The sequence below is a fragment of the Oncorhynchus clarkii genome, chromosome 4, assembly GCF_045791955.1.
Source record: "Oncorhynchus clarkii lewisi isolate Uvic-CL-2024 chromosome 4, UVic_Ocla_1.0, whole genome shotgun sequence".
In the NCBI taxonomy this organism is placed as follows: Eukaryota; Metazoa; Chordata; class Actinopteri; order Salmoniformes; family Salmonidae; genus Oncorhynchus; species Oncorhynchus clarkii.
The window spans coordinates 72,409,831-72,433,726 of record NC_092150.1 but is presented as its reverse complement, the minus strand read 5'-3'; the positions used below and the strand labels follow the sequence as shown (position 1 = coordinate 72,433,726).

The 23,896-nt window shown below is 48.6% G+C and overlaps 1 protein-coding gene across 6 annotated transcripts in view; it reads right to left on the bottom strand.

Moving 5' to 3' along the window:
• Window positions 1-23,896, bottom strand: part of LOC139407256 (utrophin) — a 334,795-nt gene that overhangs the window by 92,897 nt on the left and 218,002 nt on the right. For all 6 annotated transcript variants that reach the window (XM_071150875.1, XM_071150879.1, XM_071150876.1 and 3 more), the window contains one exon: window positions 5,496-5,652. In XM_071150875.1, the coding sequence (XP_071006976.1) occupies window positions 5,496-5,652 (157 nt within the window). The remainder of the gene's footprint in view (window positions 1-5,495; window positions 5,653-23,896) is intronic.

Genomic DNA, 23,896 nt, shown 5'->3' with positions numbered 1-23,896 from the left:
CCCCTGTCTCCTTCCCTGTCTCTCTCTCCCATCCCAACTCCCCCGTCTCATTCCCTCTGTCCCTCTCTCTCCCATCCCAACTCCCCTGTCTCATTCCCTCTGTCCCTCTCTCTCTCCCATCCCAACTCCCCTGTCTCCTTCCCTGTCTCTCTCTCCCATCCCAACTCCCGTCTCCTTCCCTCTCTCTCTCTCCCATCCCAACTCCCCTGTCTCCTTCCCTGTCTCTCTCTCTCTCCCATCCCAACTCCCCCGTCTCATTCCCTCTGTCCCTCTCTCTCCCATCCCAACCAACTCCCATCTCCTTCCCTCTGTCTCTCTCTCTCTCTCCCATCCCAACTCCACTGTCTCCTTCCCCGTCTCTCTCTCCCATTCCAACTCCACTGTCTCCTTCCGTCTCTCTCTCCCATTCCAACTCCACTGTCTCCTTCCCCGTCTCTCTCTCCCATTCCAACTCCACTGTCTCCTTCCCTGTCTCTCTCTCCCATTATTTTGGTCCAAAATCCTTTTTCCTATGGTACTGTCTCCTCAAAGTATTCTAATGTATCTCTTTCTCATCTCACCCTCCCTTTCCCCCTCTCCTTCTGTATGTCTTTCTACCTCTCTACCTCCCACTCCCTCTCTCTCCCACCCTCTCTCTGCTACTATAAATGACAGCCTGTTCTCAGACCTCACTTAAGAAGCAGCTAAATGCCATTAAACTGCTTGGCTCTGCTCTGCCTTCAGCTCTGCCTCAGCCCCTCCGAGGTTACAAACAATCTGCTTTTGTCGTGCTGCTGAGTCATGTGGTTTTTCTCATGTGGAATGAAAAAGAGAGGAGAGAAAAAAGAAGTGCTGTTTTAAAACGCTGCCTTTTGAGCCTCATTTGGTTTACGAGCCCACAAGGGAGCGAGCAGACGGTTCAAGTAGGAGTCAGTGTGACTTGAAGCATTAAAATGCTAACTCTGGAATACATGTGACAGAACTCGATGGGTGGTTTTGCAAAGCGGTTTCTCCTCACATTGTTTATGCAGTATTGGAGGTGTTAGGATCGACATCTGGAAGGCATCTTCATCCAAACTGAGGCTACTTCTCTACCTACTCTGGCCTCAAAGGCAGAAAAATCCCCTACAAAACTGTAAGACATGAAACTTGAGAATTGGCTTCGCTAAGTAAAACAAAATGAAAGCCAACCAACACAGTGAAGAACTTTGCAGTTATTCAGCCCAATCCAGATAGATATAAACTCCTAACCACTACAAGAGGCTTTCTAAAGTTAAATAAGGAGAAATAAGGAGAAATAAACAGTCAATGATAAGTAATTATTCACAGAAATTCTCAGAAAGTCTCTCTCCGTTCTTCTCTATCGCTCTTTGAGTCTCTCGCTCCGTTTCTCTCTCTTTGTTTCTTTCTTTCTCTCTCCCTCTCTCACTCCGTTTCTCTCTCTTTGTTTCTTTCTTTCTCTCTCCCTCTCTCGCTCTGTTTCTTTCTTTCTCTCTCCCTCTCTCGCTCCGTTTCTCTCTCTTTGTTTCTTTCTTTCTCTCTCCCTCTCACTCCGTTTCTCTCTCTTTGTTTCTTTCTTTCTCTCTCCCTCTCTCGCTCCGTTTCTCTCTCTTTGTTTCTTTCTTTCTCTCTCCCTCTCTCACTCCGTTTCTCTCTCTTTGTTTCTTTCTTTCTCTCTCCCTCTCTCGCTCCGTTTCTCTCTCTTTGTTTCTTTCTTTCTCTCTCCCTCTCTCACTCCGTTTCTCTCTCTTTGTTTCTTTCTTTCTCTCTCCCTCTCTCGCTCCGTTTCTCTCTCTTTGTTTCTTTCTTTCTCTCTCCCTCTCTCGCTCCGTTTCTCTCTCTTTGTTTCTTTCTTTCTCTCTCCCTCTCTCGCTCCGTTTCTCTCTCTTTTTTTCTTTCTTTCTCTCTCGCTCTGTTTCTCTCTCGCTCGCTCTGGGGGAGATAACGTTGTGACGACGCAGCAGTCCATTTCAGTTTCCTTTACATCCTGCCCATCCAGGTAAATGGTGCTAATCGATCACACAGACAGTGTGATTAAACTAGCTTAGCGTAGCCACTCTGATGATAGTAGCTTTAACTTTGGCTCAGTGATTGCATTAGCTAGCTTACCATAGGCAGTGTAAATATGTTAGCTTGGCCTAGCCTCTTGACTGACACTAATATTATCAAAATGAGGACAACACTCTTAAAACCAAGCCTCTACAAACAGTGAGTTGATGAAATCCTTCTAAACGAGTAAATAACAGACACACACTCCTAATCACTCCTTTGTCTTATTTTCTTATTTTTCCACTTTAATTATATATTCACATAATCCTAAGTACTTTTTAAATACGCAACATATTGTGGTGGCTTCTCCCCACACTGAAAAGACAAAGACAACTGTTGCATGGAGATAAAAGTAGAGGGAGTGATTAAAAATGGCTACATGTCTCTTCTCCTTCTCTCTCCTTGAGGAGTTGAATCAGTGGGCTGCTAACACAGGCCTTTTATTGGATCAGTCAACGTGTGATTAATAAAAGCTATTATGGCCATATCAGAAACAAAAACACAATCCATACACTTACTGGAGGAGAAGGGCACTTTCAGGCAACGCTCATCTCCGGAATAACAAAATGTCTTCCCTTCCCCCTTTCACTTGTTTACATGAATCTAACCGTAGTGAAAACAAACAGGAGGAGAACTAATGTTGTTGACTTGGTGATATAAGGATAGATATACTCCAATAAAGAGATGAGTTTCCAGCCCTCTACCTCTCTTCACTCCCTACTGAGTCCTGCGCTCTTCATCACGATCTCTCTCCGCCTCCTCCTCTGCTCATTTGCCTGTGTCTCCATCAAATTCATCCTTCTCTCGATCTCTCCCATCTCTCTTCCTTTCCATCACTCTCTCGGTCTCCTTCATTTCTGGGACTGTCATTTCATCATCACTTTCCTCCTCTCCCTCACACTCTGCTCCAGCCCTCCTATATCTTCCTCTTGATTCATTTAGGTGGCTTAGCTTACCTTCTCTCTTTCTTTCCTTTCAGAAACCGTAACCTTCCTCAGCCTCACATCAGATTATTTCTATATCCCCATGCATATATGTATGTATTTCTTCCCTCATCCAGACCATCCAGCTAGTGTGCGTGTGTGTAATGGACTGTGACGTGTTCAAAGGGCCGGTGCTTGGTACTGATCTGCCCCAGGTCGCTCTCTCAGGCTCTGCGGGAACTCAAAGCCAATCTAGTAAGAAAGACCTGAAGTCAAAATGAAAAGTGATCCTTTTCACTTTCAACTACTTCATTCTATTAACCACTATGTCTGTGAGTGCCCCACAGCCTGAGAGAGACCGAGAGAGAGGGAGAGAGAGAAGGGGAGATGAGAGAAAGAGAGAGGGAGAGGGGGGAGAGATAGAGAGACCGAGAGAGAGAAGGGGAGAGAGAGAGAGAGAGAGAGAGAAGGGGAGAGAGAGAGAGAGAGACCGAGAGAGAGAGACCGAGAGAGAGAGAGAAGGGGAGAGAGAGAGAGAGAGAAGGGGAGAGAGAGAGAGAGACCGAGAGAGAGAGACCGAGAGAGAGAAGGGGAGAGAGAGAGAGAGAGAGAGAAGGGGAGAGAGAGAGAGAAGGGGAGATGAGAGAAAGAGAGAGAGAGAGAGAGAGAGAGAGAGAGAAGGGGAGATGAGAGAAAGAGAGAGAGAAGGGGAGATGAGAGAAAGAGAGAGAGAGAAGGGGAGAGAGAGAAGGGGAGATGAGAGAAAGAGAGAGAGAGAAGGGGAGAGAGAGAGAGAGAGAGAGAGAGAGAGAGAGAGAGAGAGAGAGAGAGAGAGAGAGAGAGAGAGAGACCGAGAGAGAGAGAAAGAAGGGGAGAGAGGGAGAGAGAGAGAGAGAAAGAGAGAGAAGGGGAGAGAGGGAGAGAGAGAGGGAGAGAGAGAAAGAGAGAGAAGGGGAGAGAGGGAGAGGGAGAAAGAAGGGGAGAGAGAGAGAGAGGGAGAGAGAGAAAGAGAGAGAAGGGGAGAGAGGGAGAGGGAGAAGGGGAGAGACAGAGAAAGAGGGGGAGAGAGAGTTGTGTGTGTAAAAGTCATATAGAAACAGAGTAAGAAAGAGGAAATGACAGAGAGAGGGAGAGAACGAGGGAGAATAGGATAGACGGAGAAATATTGAATATTGTGCCTTTTTGAGCCGTACCATGTTTTCTAAAGACTGTCTGACCAAGCTATCATCCTCTCTACTCTGTCATCACCATTCACTGTAACCATACCCTGTCCCATATTATAACAGGCAAACACACACACGCACACACATGCCATCTCATAGTTACACCGCCGTGGAAATGTGTGTGTACTCTCCAGGCATTTGTGTGAATGAAATAATAGCCTTCTGAACGAAATGGAGAACAAGGCCAGAGAAACACATTACTATGTCAACAGCAACGACAGCAGCAACGACAGCAGCAACGACAGCAGCAACGACCGCAGCAACGACAGCAGCAACGACAGCAGCAACGACAACAGCAACGACAGCAGCAACGACAGCAGCAACGACCGCAGCAACGACCGCAGCAACGACAGCAGCAACGACAGCAGCAACGACAGCAGCAACGACAGCAGCAACGACAGCAGCAACGACCGCAGCAACGACAGCAGCAACGACCGCAGCAACGACAGCAGCAACGACCGCAGCAACGACAGCAGCAACGACAGCAGCAACGACAGCAGCAACGACCGCAGCAACGACCGCAGCAACGACAGCAGCAACGACAGCAGCAACGACAGCAGCAACGACAGCAGCTGCAGACAAACAGACAGGCTTAACCCTGACCAGAGGCTGAATCACAACTAGGGAGGGTAATTATGTATAATAACCACATCGCTAAATACTAAAGAACCACTACCGTTGTTACGTTTACCATATTGTAGTGGTTATAGTTGTGGTTTTGTTTATAATGGAGGGTGTCATTTTGGCTACAGGGGTTGTGGCTATGGTCGTATTGACTGTGGTTCATGATACTGACAGTGATACTGACAGAGGTTGTATTCATCATGGTACTGACAGAGCAGAGGTTGTATTCATCATGGTACTGACAGGGCAGAGGTTGTATTCATCATGGTACTGACAGGGCAGAGGTTGTATTCATCATGGTACTGACAGGGCAGAGGTTGTATTCATCATGGTACTGACAGGGCAGAGGTTGTATTCATCATGGTACTGACAGGGCAGAGGTTGTATTCATCATGGTACTGACAGGGCAGAGGTTGTATTCATCATGGTACTGACAGGGCAGAGGTTGTATTCATCATGGTACTGACAGGGCAGAGGTTGTATTCATCATGGTACTGACAGAGCAGAGGTTGTATTCATCATGGTACTGACAGGGCAGAGGTTGTATTCATCATGGTACTGACAGGGCAGAGGTTGTATTCATCATGGTACTGACAGGGCAGAGGTTGTATTCATCATGGTACTGACAGGGCAGAGGTTGTATTCATCATGGTACTGACAGGGCAGTAATCAAATTGACCATTGCTTTGGTACTGACCGTGCAGTGGTTGTGTTGCTGCAGCAGGGTGGGGACATCTCCTCCTATGGGCATCTGTTTGGCCAGGTCTTCATCCTTCAGACAGATCCACCTCCACAGCTCTTCCAGCAGGCTCAGCAGACGACTCCAACGCTCCGCACTCGCCTCCAGGTGAGCCCTGGAAATACATGGTCATTACATAGTAACGTTATGGTTACAACCAGGGTTGGGTCATTACATAGTAACATTACAGTTACAACCAGGGTTGGGTCATTACATAGTAACATTACGGTTACAACCAGGGTTGGGTCATTACATAGTAACATTACAGTTACAACCAGGGTTAGGTCATTACATAGTAACATTACGGTTACAACCAGGGTTGGGTCATTACATAGTAACATTATGGTTACAACCAGGGTTGGGTCATTACATAGTAACATTACAGTTACAACCAGGGTTGGGTCATTACATAGTAACATTACAGTTACAACCAGGGTTGGTAACATTACAGTTACAACCAGGGTTATTACAGTTACATAGTAACATTACAGTTACAACCAGGGTTGGGTCATTACATAGTAACATTACAGTTACAACCAGGGTTGGGTCATTACATAGTAACATTACAGTTACAACCAGGGTTGGGTCATTACATAGTAACATTACAGTTACAACCAGGGTTGGGTCATTACATAGTAACATTACAGTTACAACCAGGGTTGGGTCATTACATAGTAACATTACGGTTACAACCAGGGTTGGGTCATTACATAGTAACATTACGGTTACAACCAGGGTTGGGTCATTACATAGTAACATTACAGTTACAACCAGGGTTGGGTCATTACATAGTAACATTACAGTTACAACCAGGGTTGGGTCATTACATAGTAACATTACAGTTACAACCAGGGTTGGGTCATTACATAGTAACATTACAGTTACAACCAGGGTTGGGTCATAACATAGTAACATTACAGTTACAACCAGGGTTGGGTCATTACATAGTAACATTACAGTTACAACCAGGGTTGGGTCATTACATAGTAACATTACAGTTACAACCAGGGTTGGGTCATTACATAGTAACATTACAGTTACAACCAGGGTTGGGTCATTACATAGTAACATTACAGTTACAACCAGGGTTGGGTCATTACATAGTAACATTACAGTTACAACCAGGGTTAGGTCATTACATAGTAACATTACGGTTACAACCAGGGTTGGGTCATTACATAGTAACATTACAGTTACAACCAGGGTTGGGTCATTACATAGTAACATTACGGTTACAACCAGGGTTGGGTCATTACATAGTAACATTACAGTTACAACCAGGGTTAGGTCATTACATAGTAACATTACAGTTACAACCAGGGTTGGGTCATTACATAGTAACATTACGGTTACAACCAGGGTTGGGTCATTACATAGTAACATTACAGTTACAACCAGGGTTGGGTCATTACATAGTAACATTACGGTTACAACCAGGGTTAGGTCATTACATAGTAACATTACAGTTACAACCAGGGTTGGGTCATTACATAGTAACATTACAGTTACAACCAGGGTTGGGTCATTACATAGTAACATTACAGTTACAACCAGGGTTGGGTCATTACATAGTAACATTACGGTTACAACCAGGGTTGGGTCATTACATAGTAACATTACGGTTACAACCAGGGTTGGGTCATTACATAGTAACATTACAGTTACAACCAGGGTTGGGTCATTACATAGTAACATTACAGTTACAACCAGGGTTGGGTCATTACATAGTAACATTACGGTTACAACCAGGGTTGGGTCATTACATAGTAACATTACAGTTACAACCAGGGTTGGGTCATTACATAGTAACATTACAGTTACAACCAGGGTTGGGTCATTACATAGTAACATTACAGTTACAACCAGGGTTGGGTCATTACATAGTAACATTACAGTTACAACCAGGGTTGGGTCATTACATAGTAACATTACAGTTACAACCAGGGTTGGGTCATTACATAGTAACATTACAGTTACAACCAGGGTTGGGTCATTACATAGTAACATTACGGTTACAACCAGGGTTGGGTCATTACATAGTAACATTACAGTTACAACCAGGGTTGGGTCATTACATAGTAACATTACGGTTACAACCAGGGTTGGGTCATTACATAGTAACATTACGGTTACAACCAGGGTTGGGTCATTACATAGTAACATTACAGTTACAACCAGGGTTGGGTCATTACATAGTAACATTACAGTTACAACCAGGGTTGGGTCATTACATAGTAACATTACAGTTACAACCAGGGTTAGGTCATAACATAGTAACATTACAGTTACAACCAGGGTTGGGTCATTACATAGTAACATTACAGTTACAACCAGGGTTGGGTCATTACATAGTAACATTACAGTTACAACCAGGGTTGGGTCATTACATAGTAACATTACAGTTACAACCAGGGTTGGGTCATTACATAGTAACATTACAGTTACAACCAGGGTTGGGTCATTACATAGTAACATTACAGTTACAACCAGGGTTGGGTCATTACATAGTAACATTACAGTTACAACCAGGGTTAGGTCATAACATAGTAACATTACAGTTACAACCAGGGTTAGGTCATTACATAGTAACATTACAGTTACAACCAGGGTTGGGTCATTACATAGTAACATTACGGTTACAACCAGGGTTAGGTCATTACATAGTAACATTACAGTTACAACCAGGGTTGGGTCATTACATAGTAACATTACAGTTACAACCAGGGTTAGGTCATTACATAGTAACATTACAGTTACAACCAGGGTTGGGTCATTACATAGTAACATTACAGTTACAACCAGGGTTAGGTCATTACATAGTAACATTACAGTTACAACCAGGGTTAGGTCATTACATAGTAACATTACAGTTACAACTAGGGTTGGGTCATAACATAGTAACATTACGGTTACAACCAGGGTTATGACATGGTTACAAGATGGTTATGACATGGTTAAAAGATGGTTATGACATGGTTACAAAATGGTTATGACATGGTTGAAATATGGTTACAAGATGGTTGTGACATGGTTACAAGACGGTTATGACATGGTTGAAACATGGTTACAAGATGGTTATGACATGGTTACAAGATGGTTATGACATGGTTGAAACATGGTTACAAGATGGTTATGACATGGTTACAAGATGGTTATGACATGGTTACAAGATGGTTATGACATGGTTACAAGATGGTTATGACATGGTGAAGACATGGTTACAAGATGATTATGACATGGTTACAAGATGGTTATGACATGGTTACAAGATGGTTATGACATGGTGAAGACATGGTTACAAGATGATTATGACATGGTTACAAGGTGGTTATGACATGGTTACAAGATGGTTATGACATGGTTATGACATGGTTACAAGGTGGTTATGACATGGTTACAAGATGGTTATGACATGGTTACAAGATGGTTATGACATGGTTAAAACATGGTTACAAGATGGTTATGACATGGTTAAGACATGGTTACAAGATGGTTATGACATGGTTACAAGATGGTTATGACATGGTTACAAGGTGGTTATGACATGGTTACAAGGTGGTTATGACATGGTTAAAATATGGTTATGACATGGTTGAAACATGGTTACAACAGTTTCAAACATGACCATGATCAGGTCCATCACCATGTAAGCAGAAGGTTAAAGCAGTTATACATCTCCAGGTGGATACTAGGACAGAATAACATGGTTAGACTGGCGAGGTTGAGGTGGGTGTGTCAACCATTACAACTGGACATATTTCAAAGTGTCCAACATCGGGAAGCAATTAGACGAGGAAACAAGAGACTGAAAGTTACACAGAGAGTTTCCTTCTCTTTAGGGCAGCCAAAACCAATTCTCCAGGAGGGAGGGAGGGAGGGAGGGAGGGAGGGAGGGAGGGAGGGAGGGGTCCCCACAAGGACAAAGGCTATTTTAAGGGAAAATAAGATTTTAAATGGAAATCAATGTAAGGTCCCCACAAAGATAGTAAAATATATGGTGTGTGTGTGTGTTTGTAAATCAACATGTGTGGTTATACAGCATAATGTGTATTATTATTCAGTGTGTGTGTCTGTGTGTGTGTGTTCTTAAATGCTTTGTTTTGACATTCTTTGACATGATGTACAGCCGCACAGTCCCATAGCAGCTACTCTAATTATACATGTCCAGTAATTAAGACATAATGAACCCTAAATAATACACACACGGCAGCACACACACACACACCCCGATAACAGCTCAGCCTTAACCCTCTCCCATAGGGCAACACTGAGTACATGGTGTTGCAGTGTTTCTAACAAGTTTCAACTCTTCACCACAACTCTCTCTTCCTCTTCACCATAACTCTCTCTTCCTCTTCACCACATCCCTCTCTTCCTCTTCACCACAACCCTCTCTTCCTCTTCACCACAACCCTTTCTTCCCCTTCACCATAAATCTCTCTTCCTCTTCACCATAACTCTCTCTTCTTCACCACAACCCTCTCTTCCCCTTCACCATAACTCTCTCTTCCCCTTCACCATAACTCTCTCTTCCACTTCACCATAACTCTCTCTTCATCTTCACCACAACCCTCTCTTCCGCTTCACCACAACCCTCTCTTCCTCTTCACCACAACCCTCTCTTCCTCTTCACAACAACTCTCTCTTCCTCTTCACCACAACCCTCTCTTCCTCTTCACCACAACCCTTTCTTCCTCTTCACCACAACCCTCTCTTCTTCTTCACCACAACCCTCTCTTCCCCTTCACCATAACTCTCTCTTCCTCTTCACCATAACTCTCTCTTCCTCTTCACCATAACTCTCTCTTCCTCTTCACCACAACCCTCTCTTCCTCTTCACCACAACCCTATCTTCTTCTTCACCACAACCCTCTCTTCCCCTTCACCATAACTCTCTCTTCCTCTTCACCATAACTCTCTCTTCCTCTTCACCATAACTCTCTCTTCCTCTTCACCATAACTCTCTCTTCCCCTTCACCACAACCCTCTCTTCCTCTTCACAACAACCCTCTCTTCCTATTCACAACCCTCTCTTCCTCTTCACAGCAACCCTATATTCCTCTTCACCAGAACCCTCTCTTCCACTTCACAACCCTCTCTTCCTCTTCACCACAACCCTCTCTTCCACTTCACCACAACCCTCTCTTCCGCTTCACAACCCTCTCTTCCTCACCACAACCCTCTCTTCCTCACCACAACCCTCTCTTCCTCTTCACAACCCTCTCTTCCTCTTCACAACCCCCTCTTCCTCACCACAACCCTCTCTTCCTCACCACAACCCTCTCTTCCTCTTCACAACCCTCTCTTCCTCACCACAACCCTCTCTTCCTCACCACAACCCTCTCTTCCTCTTCACAACCCTCTCTTCCTCACCACAACCCTCTCTTCCTCACCACAACCCTCTCTTCCTCACCACAACCCTCTCTTCCTCACCACAACCCTCTCTTCCTCACCACAACCCTCTCTTCCTCACCACAACCCTCTCTTCCTCACCACAACCCTCTCTTCCTCTTCACCACAACCCTCTCTTCCCCTTCACCATAACTCTCTCTTCCTCACCACAACCCTCTCTTCCACTTCACCACAACCCTCTCTTCCTCTTCACCACAACCCTCTCTTCCTCTTCACCACAACCCTCTCTTCCTCTTCACAACAACTCTCTCTTCCTCTTCACCACAACCCTCTCTTCCTCTTCACCACAACCCTTTCTTCCTCTTCACCACAACCCTCTCTTCTTCTTCACCACAACCCTCTCTTCCCCTTCACCATAACTCTCTCTTCCTCTTCACCATAACTCTCTCTTCCTCTTCACCACAACCCTCTCTTCCTCTTCACCACAACCCTCTCTTCCTCTTCACCACAACCCTCTCTTCTTCTTCACCACAACCCTCTCTTCCCCTTCACCATAACTCTCTCTTCCTCTTCACCATAACTCTCTCTTCCTCTTCACCATAACTCTCTCTTCCTCTTCACCATAACTCTCTCTTCCCCTTCACCACAACCCTCTCTTCCTCTTCACCACAACCCTCTCTTCCTATTCACAACCCTCTCTTCCTCTTCACAGCAACCCTATATTCCTCTTCACCAGAACCCTCTCTTCCACTTCACAACCCTCTCTTCCTCTTCACCACAACCCTCTCTTCCACTTCACCACAACCCTCTCTTCCGCTTCACAACCCTCTCTTCCTCACCACAACCCTCTCTTCCTCACCACAACCCTCTCTTCCTCTTCACAACCCTCTCTTCCTCTTCACAACCCCCTCTTCCTCACCACAACCCTCTCTTCCTCACCACAACCCTCTCTTCCTCTTCACAACCCTCTCTTCCTCACCACAACCCTCTCTTCCTCACCACAACCCTCTCTTCCTCACCACAACCCTCTCTTCCTCTTCACCACAACCCTCTCTTCCTCTTCACCACAACCCTCTCTTCCCCTTCACCATAACTCTCTCTTCCTCACCACAACCCTCTCTTCCACTTCACCACAACCCTCTCTTCCTCTTCACCACAACCCTCTCTTCCTCTTCACAACCCTCTCTTCCTCTTCACAACCCTCTCTTCCTCTTCACAACCCTCTCTTCCCCTACAACCCTCGCTTCCTCACCACAACCCTCTCTTCCTCACCACAACCCTCTCTTCCTCACCACAACCCTCTCTTCCTCACCACAATCCTCTCTTCCTCACCACAACCCTCTCTTCCTCACCACAACCCTCTCTTCCTCACCACAACCCTCTCTTCCTCACCACAACCCTCTCTTCCTCACCACAACCCTCTCTTCCTCACCACAACCCTCTCTTCCTCACCACAACCCTCTCTTCCTCACCACAACCCTCTCTTCCTCACCACAATCCTCTCTTCCTCACCACAACCCTCTCTTCCTCTTCACCATAACTCTTTCTTCCCCTTCACCACAACCCTCTCTTCCACTTCACCATAACTCTCTTTTCCTCTTCACCACAACCCTCTCTTCCTCTTTACAATCCTCTCTTCCCCTTCACAACCCTCTCTTCCTCACCACAACCCTCTCTTCCTCACCATAACCCTCTCTTCCTCTTCACAACCCTCTCTTCCTCACAACAACCCTCTCTTCCTCACAACAACCCTCTCTTCCTCTTCACAATCCTCTCTTCCTCACCACAACCCTCTCTTCCACTTCACCATATCTCTCTCTTCCTCTTCACCACAACCCTCTCTTCCGCTTCACCACAACCCTCTCTTCCACTTCACCACAACCCTCTCTTTCTCACCATAACTCTCTCTTCCTCACCACAACCCTCTCTTCCACTTCACCACAACCCTCTCTTCCGCTTCACAACCCTCTCTTCCTCACCACAACCCTCTCTTCCTCACCACAACCCTCTCTTCGTCTTCACCACAACCCTCTTTTCCCCTTCACAACCCTCTCTTCTCTTCACCACAACCCTCTCTTCCTCTTCACCACAACCCTCTCTTCCCCTTCACAACCCTCTCTTCCTCACCACAACCCTCTCTTCCTCTTCACAACCCTCTCTTCCGCTTCACAACCCTCTCTTCCGCTTCACAACCCTCTCTTCCTCTTCACAACCCTCTCTTCCTCACCACAACCCTCTCTTCCTCACCACAACCCTCTCTTCCTCACCACAACCCTCTCTTCCTCACCACAACCCTCTCTTCCTCACCACAACCCTCTCTTCCTCACCACAACCCTCTCTTCCGCTTCACAAACCCCTCTTCCGCTTCACAAACCCCTCTTCCCCTTCACAACCCTCTCTTCCTCACCACAACACTCTCTTCCTCACCACAACCCTCTCTTCCTCACCACAACCCTCTCTTCCTCACCACAACCCTCTCTTCCTCACCACAACCCTCTCTTCCTCACCACAATCCTCTCTTCCTCACCACAACCCTCTCTTCCTCACCACAACCCTCTCTTCCTCACCACAACCCTCTCTTCCTCTTCACAACCCTCTCTTCCTCTTCACAACCCTCTCTTCCTCACCACAACACTCTCTTCCTCACCACAACCCTCTCTTCCTCACCACAATCCTCTCTTCCTCACAACAACCCTCTCTTCCTCACCACAACCCTCTCTTCCTCACCACAACCCTCTCTTCCTCTTCACCACAACCCTCTCTTCCTCTTCACCAGAACCCTCTCTTCCACTTCACAACCCTCTCTTCCTCTTCACAACCCCCTCTTCCTCACCACAACCCTCTCTTCCTCACCACAACCCTCTCTTCCGCTTCACAACCCTCTCTTCCTCACCACAACCCTCTCTTCCTCACCACAACCCTCTCTTCCTCACCACAACCCTCTCTTCCTCACCACAACCCTCTCTTCCTCACCACAACCCTCTCTTCCTCACCACAACCCTCTCTTCCTCTTCACCACAACCCTCTCTTCCTCTTCACCACAACCCTCTCTTCCCCTTCACCATAACTCTCTCTTCCTCACCACAACCCTCTCTTCCACTTCACCACAACCCTCTCTTCCTCTTCACCACAACCCTCTCTTCCTCTTCACCACAACCCTCTCTTCCTCTTCACAACAACTCTCTCTTCCTCTTCACCACAACCCTCTCTTCCTCTTCACCACAACCCTTTCTTCCTCTTCACCACAACCCTCTCTTTTTCTTCACCACAACCCTCTCTTCCCCTTCACCATAACTCTCTCTTCCTCTTCACCATAACTCTCTCTTCCTCTTCACCACAACCCTCTCTTCCTCTTCACCACAACCCTCTCTTCCTCTTCACCACAACCCTCTCTTCTTCTTCACCACAACCCTCTCTTCCCCTTCACCATAACTCTCTCTTCCTCTTCACCATAACTCTCCCTTCCTCTTCACCATAACTCTCTCTTCCTCTTCACCATAACTCTCTCTTCCCCTTCACCACAACCCTCTCTTCCTCTTCACCACAACCCTCTCTTCCTATTCACAACCCTCTCTTCCTCTTCACAGCAACCCTATATTCCTCTTCACCAGAACCCTCTCTTCCACTTCACAACCCTCTCTTCCTCTTCACCACAACCCTCTCTTCCACTTCACCACAACCCTCTCTTCCTCACCACAACCCTCTCTTCCTCACCACAACCCTCTCTTCCTCTTCACAACCCTCTCTTCCTCTTCACAACCCCCTCTTCCTCACCACAACCCTCTCTTCCTCACCACAACCCTCTCTTCCTCTTCACAACCCTCTCTTCCTCACCACAACCCTCTCTTCCTCACCACAACCCTCTCTTCCTCACCACAACCCTCTCTTCCTCTTCACCACAACCCTCTCTTCCTCTTCACCACAACCCTCTCTTCCCCTTCACCACAACCCTCTCTTCCCCTTCACCATAACTCTCTCTTCCTCACCACAACCCTCTCTTCCACTTCACCACAACCCTCTCTTCCTCTTCACCACAACCCTCTCTTCCTCTTCACAACCCTCTCTTCCTCTTCACAACCCTCTCTTCCCCTACAACCCTCGCTTCCTCACCACAACCCTCTCTTCCTCACCACAACCCTCTCTTCCTCACCACAACCCTCTCTTCCTCACCACAATCCTCACTTCCTCACCACAACCCTCTCTTCCTCACCACAACCCTCTCTTCCTCACCACAACCCTCTCTTCCTCACCACAACCCTCTCTTCCTCACCACAACCCTCTCTTCCTCACCACAACCCTCTCTTCCTCACCACAACCCTCTCTTCCTCACCACAATCCTCTCTTCCTCACCACAACCCTCTCTTCCTCACCACAACCCTCTCTTCCTCTTCACCATAACACTTTCTTCCCCTTCACCACAACCCTCTCTTCCACTTCACCATAACTCTCTTTTCCTCTTCACCACAACCCTCTCTTCCACTTCACCACAACCCTCTCTTTCTCACCATAACTCTCTCTTCCTCACCACAACCCTCTCTTCCACTTCACCACAACCCTCTCTTCCGCTTCACAACCCTCTCTTCCTCACCACAACCCTCTCTTCCTCACCACAACCCTCTCTTCGTCTTCACCACAACCCTCTTTTCCCCTTCACAACCCTCTCTTCTCTTCACCACAACCCTCTCTTCCTCTTCACCACAACCCTCTCTTCCCCTTCACAACCCTCTCTTCCTCACCACAACCCTCTCTTCCTCTTCACAACCCTCTCTTCCGCTTCACAACCCTCTCTTCCGCTTCACAACCCTCTCTTCCTCTTCACAACCCTCTCTTCCTCACCACAACCCTCTCTTCCTCACCACAATCCTCTCTTCCTCACCACAACCCTCTCTTCCTCACCACAACCCTCTCTTCCTCACCACAACCCTCTCTTCCTCACCACAACCCTCTCTTCCGCTTCACAAACCCCTCTTCCCCCTCACAACCCTCTCTTCCTCACCACAACACTCTCTTCCTCACCACAACCCTCTCTTCCTCACCACAACCCTCTCTTCCTCACCACAACCCTCTCTTCCTCACCACAACCCTCTCTTCCTCACCACAATCCTCTCTTCCTCACCACAACCCTCTCTTCCTCACCACAACCCTCTCTTCCTCACCACAACCATCTCTTCCTCTTCACAACCCTCTCTTCCTCTTCACAACCCTCTCTTCCTCACCACAACACTCTCTTCCTCACCACAACCCTCTCTTCCTCACCACAATCCTCTCTTCCTCACAACAACCCTCTCTTCCTCACCACAACCCTCTCTTCCTCACCACCACCCTCTCTTCCTCTTCACCACAACCCTCTCTTCCTCTTCACCAGAACCCTCTCTTCCACTTCACAACCCTCTCTTCCTCTTCACAACCCCCTCTTCCTCACCACAACCCTCTCTTCCTCACCACAACCCTCTCTTCCGCTTCACAACCCTCTCTTCCTCACCACAACCCTCTCGTCCTCACCACAACCCTCTCTTCCTCACCACAACCCTCTCATCCTCACCACAACCCTCTCTTCCTCACCACAACCCTCTCTTCCTCACCACAACCCTCTCTTCCTCTTCACCACAACCCTCTCTTCCTCTTCACCACAACCCTCTCTTCCCCTTCACCATAACTCTCTCTTCCTCACCACAACCCTCTCTTCCACTTCACCACAACCCTCTCTTCCTCTTCACCACAACCCTCTCTTCCTCTTCACCACAACCCTCTCTTCCTCTTCACAACAACTCTCTCTTCCTCTTCACCACAACCCTCTCTTCCTCTTCACCACAACCCTTTCTTCCTCTTCACCACAACCCTCTCTTCCTCTTCACCACAACCCTCTCTTCCACTTCACCACAACCCTCTCTTCCGCTTCACAACCCTCTCTTCCTCACCACAACCCTCTCTTCCTCTTCACAACCCTCTCTTCCTCTTCACAACCCCCTCTTCCTCACCACAACCCTCTCTTCCTCACCACAACCCTCTCTTCCGCTTCACAACCCTCTCTTCCTCACCACAACCCTCTCTTCCTCACCACAACCCTCTCTTCCTCTTCACAACCCTCTCTTCCTCACCACAACCCTCTCTTCCTCACCACAACCCTCTCTTCCTCACCACAACCCTCTCTTCCTCACCACAACCCTCTCTTCCTCACCACAACCCTCTCTTCCTCACCACAACCCTCTCTTCCTCACCACAACCCTCTCTTCCTCTTCACCACAACCCTCTCTTCCCCTTCACCATAACTCTCTCTTCCTCACCACAACCCTCTCTTCCACTTCACCACAACCCTCTCTTCCTCTTCACCACAACCCTCTCTTCCTCTTCACCACAACCCTCTCTTCCTCTTCACAACAACTCTCTCTTCCTCTTCACCACAACCCTCTCTTCCTCTTCACCACAACCCTTTCTTCCTCTTCACCACAACCCTCTCTTTTTCTTCACCACAACCCTCTCTTCCCCTTCACCATAACTCTCTCTTCCTCTTCACCATAACTCTCTCTTCCTCTTCACCACAACCCTCTCTTCCTCTTCACCACAACCCTCTCTTCCTCTTCACCACAACCCTCTCTTCTTCTTCACCACAACCCTCTCTTCCCCTTCACCATAACTCTCTCTTCCTCTTCACCATAACTCTCTCTTCCTCTTCACCATAACTCTCTCTTCCTCTTCACCATAACTCTCTCTTCCCCTTCACCACAACCCTCTCTTCCTCTTCACCACAACCCTCTCTTCCTATTCACAACCCTCTCTTCCTCTTCACAGCAACCCTATATTCCTCTTCACCAGAACCCTCTCTTCCACTTCACAACCCTCTCTTCCTCTTCACCACAACCCTCTCTTCCACTTCACCACAACCCTCTCTTCCGCTTCACAACCCTCTCTTCCTCACCACAACCCTCTCTTCCTCACCACAACCCTCTCTTCCTCTTCACAACCCTCTCTTCCTCTTCACAACCCCCTCTTCCTCACCACAACCCTCTCTTCCTCACCACAACCCTCTCTTCCTCTTCACAACCCTCTCTTCCTCACCACAACCCTCTCTTCCTCACCACAACCCTCTCTTCCTCACCACAACCCTCTCTTCCTCTTCACCACAACCCTCTCTTCCTCTTCACCACAACCCTCTCTTCCCCTTCACCATAACTCTCTCTTCCTCACCACAACCCTCTCTTCCACTTCACCACAACCCTCTCTTCCTCTTCACCACAACCCTCTCTTCCTCTTCACAACCCTCTCTTCCTCTTCACAACCCTCTCTTCCTCTTCACAACCCTCTCTTCCCCTACAACCCTCGCTTCCTCACCACAACCCTCTCTTCCTCACCACAACCCTCTCTTCCTCACCACAACCCTCTCTTCCTCACCACAATCCTCTCTTCCTCACCACAACCCTCTCTTCCTCACCACAACCCTCTCTTCCTCACCACAACCCTCTCTTCCTCACCACAACCCTCTCTTCCTCACCACAACCCTCTCTTCCTCACCACAACCCTCTCTTCCTCACCACAACCCTCTCTTCCTCACCACAACCCTCTCTTCCTCACCACAATCCTCTCTTCCTCACCACAACCCTCTCTTCCTCTTCACCACAACCCTCTCTTCCTCTTCACAACCCTCTCTTCCTCTTCACAACCCTCTCTTCCTCTTCACAACCCTCTCTTCCCCTACAACCCTCGCTTCCTCACCACAACCCTCTCTTCCTCACCACAACCCTCTCTTCCTCACCACAACCCTCTCTTCCTCACCACAATCCTCTCTTCCTCACCACAACCCTCTCTTCCTCACCACAACCCTCTCTTCCTCACCACAACCCTCTCTTCCTCACCACAACCCTCTCTTCCTCACCACAACCCTCTCTTCCTCACCACAACCCTCTCTTCCTCACCACAACCCTCTCTTCCTCACCACAACCCTCTCTTCCTCACCACAACCCTCTCTTCCTCTTCACAACCCTCTCTTCCCCTACAACCCTCGCTTCCTCACCACAACCCTCTCTTCCTCACCACAACCCTCTCTTCCTCACCACAACCCTCTCTTCCTCACCACAATCCTCTCTTCCTCACCACAACCCTCTCTTCCTCACCACAACCCTCTCTTCCTCACCACAACCCTCTCTTCCTCACCACAACCCTCTCTTCCTCACCACAACCCTCTCTTCCTCACCACAACCCTCTCTTCCTCACCACAACCCTCTCTTCCTCACCACAATCCTCTCTTCCTCACCACAACCCTCTCTTCCTCTTTACAATCCTCTCTTCCCCTTCACAACCCTCTCTTCCTCACCACAACCCTCTCTTCCTCACCATAACCCTCTCTTCCTCTTCACAACCCTCTCTTCCTCACAACAACCCTCTCTTCCTCTTCACAATCCTCTCTTCCTCACCACAACCCTCTCTTCCACTTCACCATATCTCTCTCTTCCTCTTCACCACAACCCTCTCTTCCGCTTCACCACAACCCTCTCTTCCACTTCACCACAACCCTCTCTTTCTCACCATAACTCTCTCTTCCTCACCACAACCCTCTCTTCCCTTCACCACAACCCTCTCTTCCGCTTCACAACCCTCTCTTCCTCACCACAACCCTCTCTTCCTCACCACAACCCTCTCTTCGTCTTCACCACAACCCTCTTTTCCCCTTCACAACCCTCTCTTCTCTTCACCACAACCCTCTCTTCCTCTTCACCACAACCCTCTCTTCCCCTTCACAACCCTCTCTTCCTCACCACAACCCTCTCTTCCTCTTCACAACCCTCTCTTCCGCTTCACAACCCTCTCTTCCGCTTCACAACCCTCTCTTCCTCTTCACAACCCTCTCTTCCTCACCACAACCCTCTCTTCCTCACCACAACCCTCTCTTCCTCACCACAATCCTCTCTTCCTCACCACAACCCTCTCTTCCTCACCACAACCCTCTCTTCCTCACCACAACCCTCTCTTCCTCACCACAACCCTCTCTTCCGCTTCACAAACCCCTCTTCCCCTTCACAACCCTCTCTTCCTCACCACAACACTCTCTTCCTCACCACAACCCTCTCTTCCTCACCACAACCCTCTCTTCCTCACCACAACCCTCTCTTCCTCACCACAACCCTCTCTTCCTCACCACAATCCTCTCTTCCTCACCACAACCCTCTCTTCCTCACCACAACCCTCTCTTCCTCACCACAACCATCTCTTCCTCTTCACAACCCTCTCTTCCTCTTCACAACCCTCTCTTCCTCACCACAACACTCTCTTCCTCACCACAACCCTCTCTTCCTCACCACAATCCTCTCTTCCTCACAACAACCCTCTCTTCCTCACCACAACCCTCTCTTCCTCACCACAACCCTCTCTTCCTCTTCACCACAACCCTCTCTTCCTCTTCACCAGAACCCTCTCTTCCACTTCACAACCCTCTCTTCCTCTTCACAACCCCCTCTTCCTCACCACAACCCTCTCTTCCTCACCACAACCCTCTCTTCCGCTTCACAACCCTCTCTTCCTCACCACAACCCTCTCTTCCTCACCACAACCCTCTCTTCCTCACCACAACCCTCTCTTCCTCTCCACAACCCTCTCTTCCTCACCACAACCCTCTCTTCCTCACCACAACCCTCTCTTCCTCTTCACCACAACCCTCTCTTCCTCTTCACCACAACCCTCTCTTCCCCTTCACCATAACTCTCTCTTCCTCACCACAACCCTCTCTTCCACTTCACCACAACCCTCTCTTCCTCTTCACCACAACCCTCTCTTCCTCTTCACCACAACCCTCTCTTCCTCTTCACAACAACTCTCTCTTCCTCTTCACCACAACCCTCTCTTCCTCTTCACCACAACCCTTTCTTCCTCTTCACCACAACCCTCTCTTTTTCTTCACCACAACCCTCTCTTCCCCTTCACCATAACTCTCTCTTCCTCTTCACCATAACTCTCTCTTCCTCTTCACCACAACCCTCTCTTCCTCTTCACCACAACCCTCTCTTCCTCTTCACCACAACCCTCTCTTCTTCTTCACCACAACCCTCTCTTCCCCTTCACCATAACTCTCTCTTCCTCTTCACCATAACTCTCCCTTCCTCTTCACCATAACTCTCTCTTCCTCTTCACCATAACTCTCTCTTCCCCTTCACCACAACCCTCTCTTCCTCTTCACCACAACCCTCTCTTCCTATTCACAACCCTCTCTTCCTCTTCACAGCAACCCTATATTCCTCTTCACCAGAACCCTCTCTTCCACTTCACAACCCTCTCTTCCTCTTCACCACAACCCTCTCTTCCACTTCACCACAACCCTCTCTTCCGCTTCACAACCCTCTCTTCCTCACCACAACCCTCTCTTCCTCACCACAACCCTCTCTTACTCTTCACAACCCTCTCTTCCTCTTCACAACCCCCTCTTCCTCACCACAACCCTCTCTTCCTCACCACAACCCTCTCTTCCTCTTCACAACCCTCTCTTCCTCACCACAACCCTCTCTTCCTCACCACAACCCTCTCTTCCTCACCACAACCCTCTCTTCCTCTTCACCACAACCCTCTCTTCCTCTTCACCACAACCCTCTCTTCCCCTTCACCATAACTCTCTCTTCCTCACCACAACCCTCTCTTCCACTTCACCACAACCCTCTCTTCCTCTTCACCACAACCCTCTCTTCCTCTTCACAACCCTCTCTTCCTCTTCACAACCCTCTCTTCCTCTTCACAACCCTCTCTTCCCCTACAACACTCGCTTCCTCACCACAACCCTCTCTTCCTCACCACAACCCTCTCTTCCTCACCACAACCCTCTCTTCCTCACCACAATCCTCTCTTCCTCACCACAACCCTCTCTTCCTCACCACAACCCACACTTCCTCACCACAACCCACTCTTCCTCACCACAACCCTCTCTTACTCACCACAACCCTCTCTTCCTCACCACAACCCTCTCTTCCTCACCACAACCCTCTCTTCCTCACCACAATCCTCTCTTCCTCACCACAACCCTCTCTTCCTCACCACAACCCTCTCTTCCTCTTCACCATAACTCTTTCTTCCCCTTCACCACAACCCTCTCTTCCACTTCACCATAACTCTCTTTTCCTCTTCACCACAACCCTCTCTTCCACTTCACCACAACCCTCTCTTTCTCACCATAACTCTCTCTTCCTCACCACAACCCTCTCTTCCACTTCACCACAACCCTCTCTTCCGCTTCACAACCCTCTCTTCCTCACCACAACCCTCTCTTCCTCACCACAACCCTCTCTTCGTCTTCACCACAACCCTCTTTTCCCCTTCACAACCCTCTCTTCTCTTCACCACAACCCTCTCTTCCTCTTCACCACAACCCTCTTTTCCCCTTCACAACCCTCTCTTCCTCACCACAACCCTCTCTTCCTCTTCACAACCCTCTCTTCCGCTTCACAACCCTCTCTTCCGCTTCACAACCCTCTCTTCCTCTTCACAACCCTCTCTTCCTCACCACAACCCTCTCTTCCTCACCACAATCCTCTCTTCCTCACCACAACCCTCTCTTCCTCACCACAACCCTCTCTTCCTCACCACAACCCTCTCTTCCTCACCACAACCCTCTCTTCCGCTTCACAAACCCCTCTTCCCCTTCACAACCCTCTCTTCCTCACCACAACACTCTCTTCCTCACCACAACCCTCTCTTCCTCACCACAACCCTCTCTTCCTCACCACAACCCTCTCTTCCTCACCACAATCCTCTCTTCCTCACCACAACCCTCTCTTCCTCACCACAACCCTCTCTTCCTCACCACAACCCTCTCTTCCTCACCACAACCCTCTCTTCCTCTTCACCACAACCCTCTCTTCCTCTTCACCAGAACCCTCTCTTCCACTTCACAACCCTCTCTTCCTCTTCACAACCCCCTCTTCCTCACCACAACCCTCTCTTCCTCACCACAACCCTCTCTTCCGCTTCACAACCCTCTCTTCCTCACCACAACCCTCTCTTCCTCACCACAACCCTCTCTTCCTCACCACAACCCTCTCTTCCTCACCACAACCCTCTCTTCCTCACCACAACCCTCTCTTCCTCACCACAACCCTCTCTTCCTCTTCACCACAACCCTCTCTTCCTCTTCACCACAACCCTCTCTTCCCCTTCACCATAACTCTCTCTTCCTCACCACAACCCTCTCTTCCACTTCACCACAACCCTCTCTTCCTCTTCACCACAACCCTCTCTTCCTCTTCACCACAACCCTCTCTTCCTCTTCACAACAACTCTCTCTTCCTCTTCACCACAACCCTCTCTTCCTCTTCACCACAACCCTTTCTTCCTCTTCACCACAACCCTCTCTTTTTCTTCACCACAACCCTCTCTTCCCCTTCACCATAACTCTCTCTTCCTCTTCACCATAACTCTCTCTTCCTCTTCACCACAACCCTCTCTTCCTCTTCACCACAACCCTCTCTTCCTCTTCACCACAACCCTCTCTTCTTCTTCACCACAACCCTCTCTTCCCCTTCACCATAACTCTCTCTTCCCCTTCACCATAACTCTCTCTTCCTCTTCACCATAACTCTCTCTTCCTCTTCACCATAACTCTCTCTTCCCCTTCACCACAACCCTCTCTTCCTCTTCACCACAACCCTCTCTTCCTATTCACAACCCTCTCTTCCTCTTCACAGCAACCCTATATTCCTCTTCACCAGAACCCTCTCTTCCACTTCACAACCCTCTCTTCCTCTTCACCACAACCCTCTCTTCCACTTCACCACAACCCACTCTTCCGCTCCACAACCCCCTCTTCCTCACCACAACCATCTCTTCCTCACCACAACCCTCTCTTCCTCTTCACAACCCTCTCTTCCTCTTCACAACCCCCTCTTCCTCACCACAACCCTCTCTTCCTCACCACAACCCTCTCTTCCTCTTCACAACCCTCTCTTCCTCACCACAACCCTCTCTTCCTCACCACAACCCTCTCTTCCTCACCACAACCCTCTCTTCCTCACCACAACCCTCTCTTCCTCTTCACC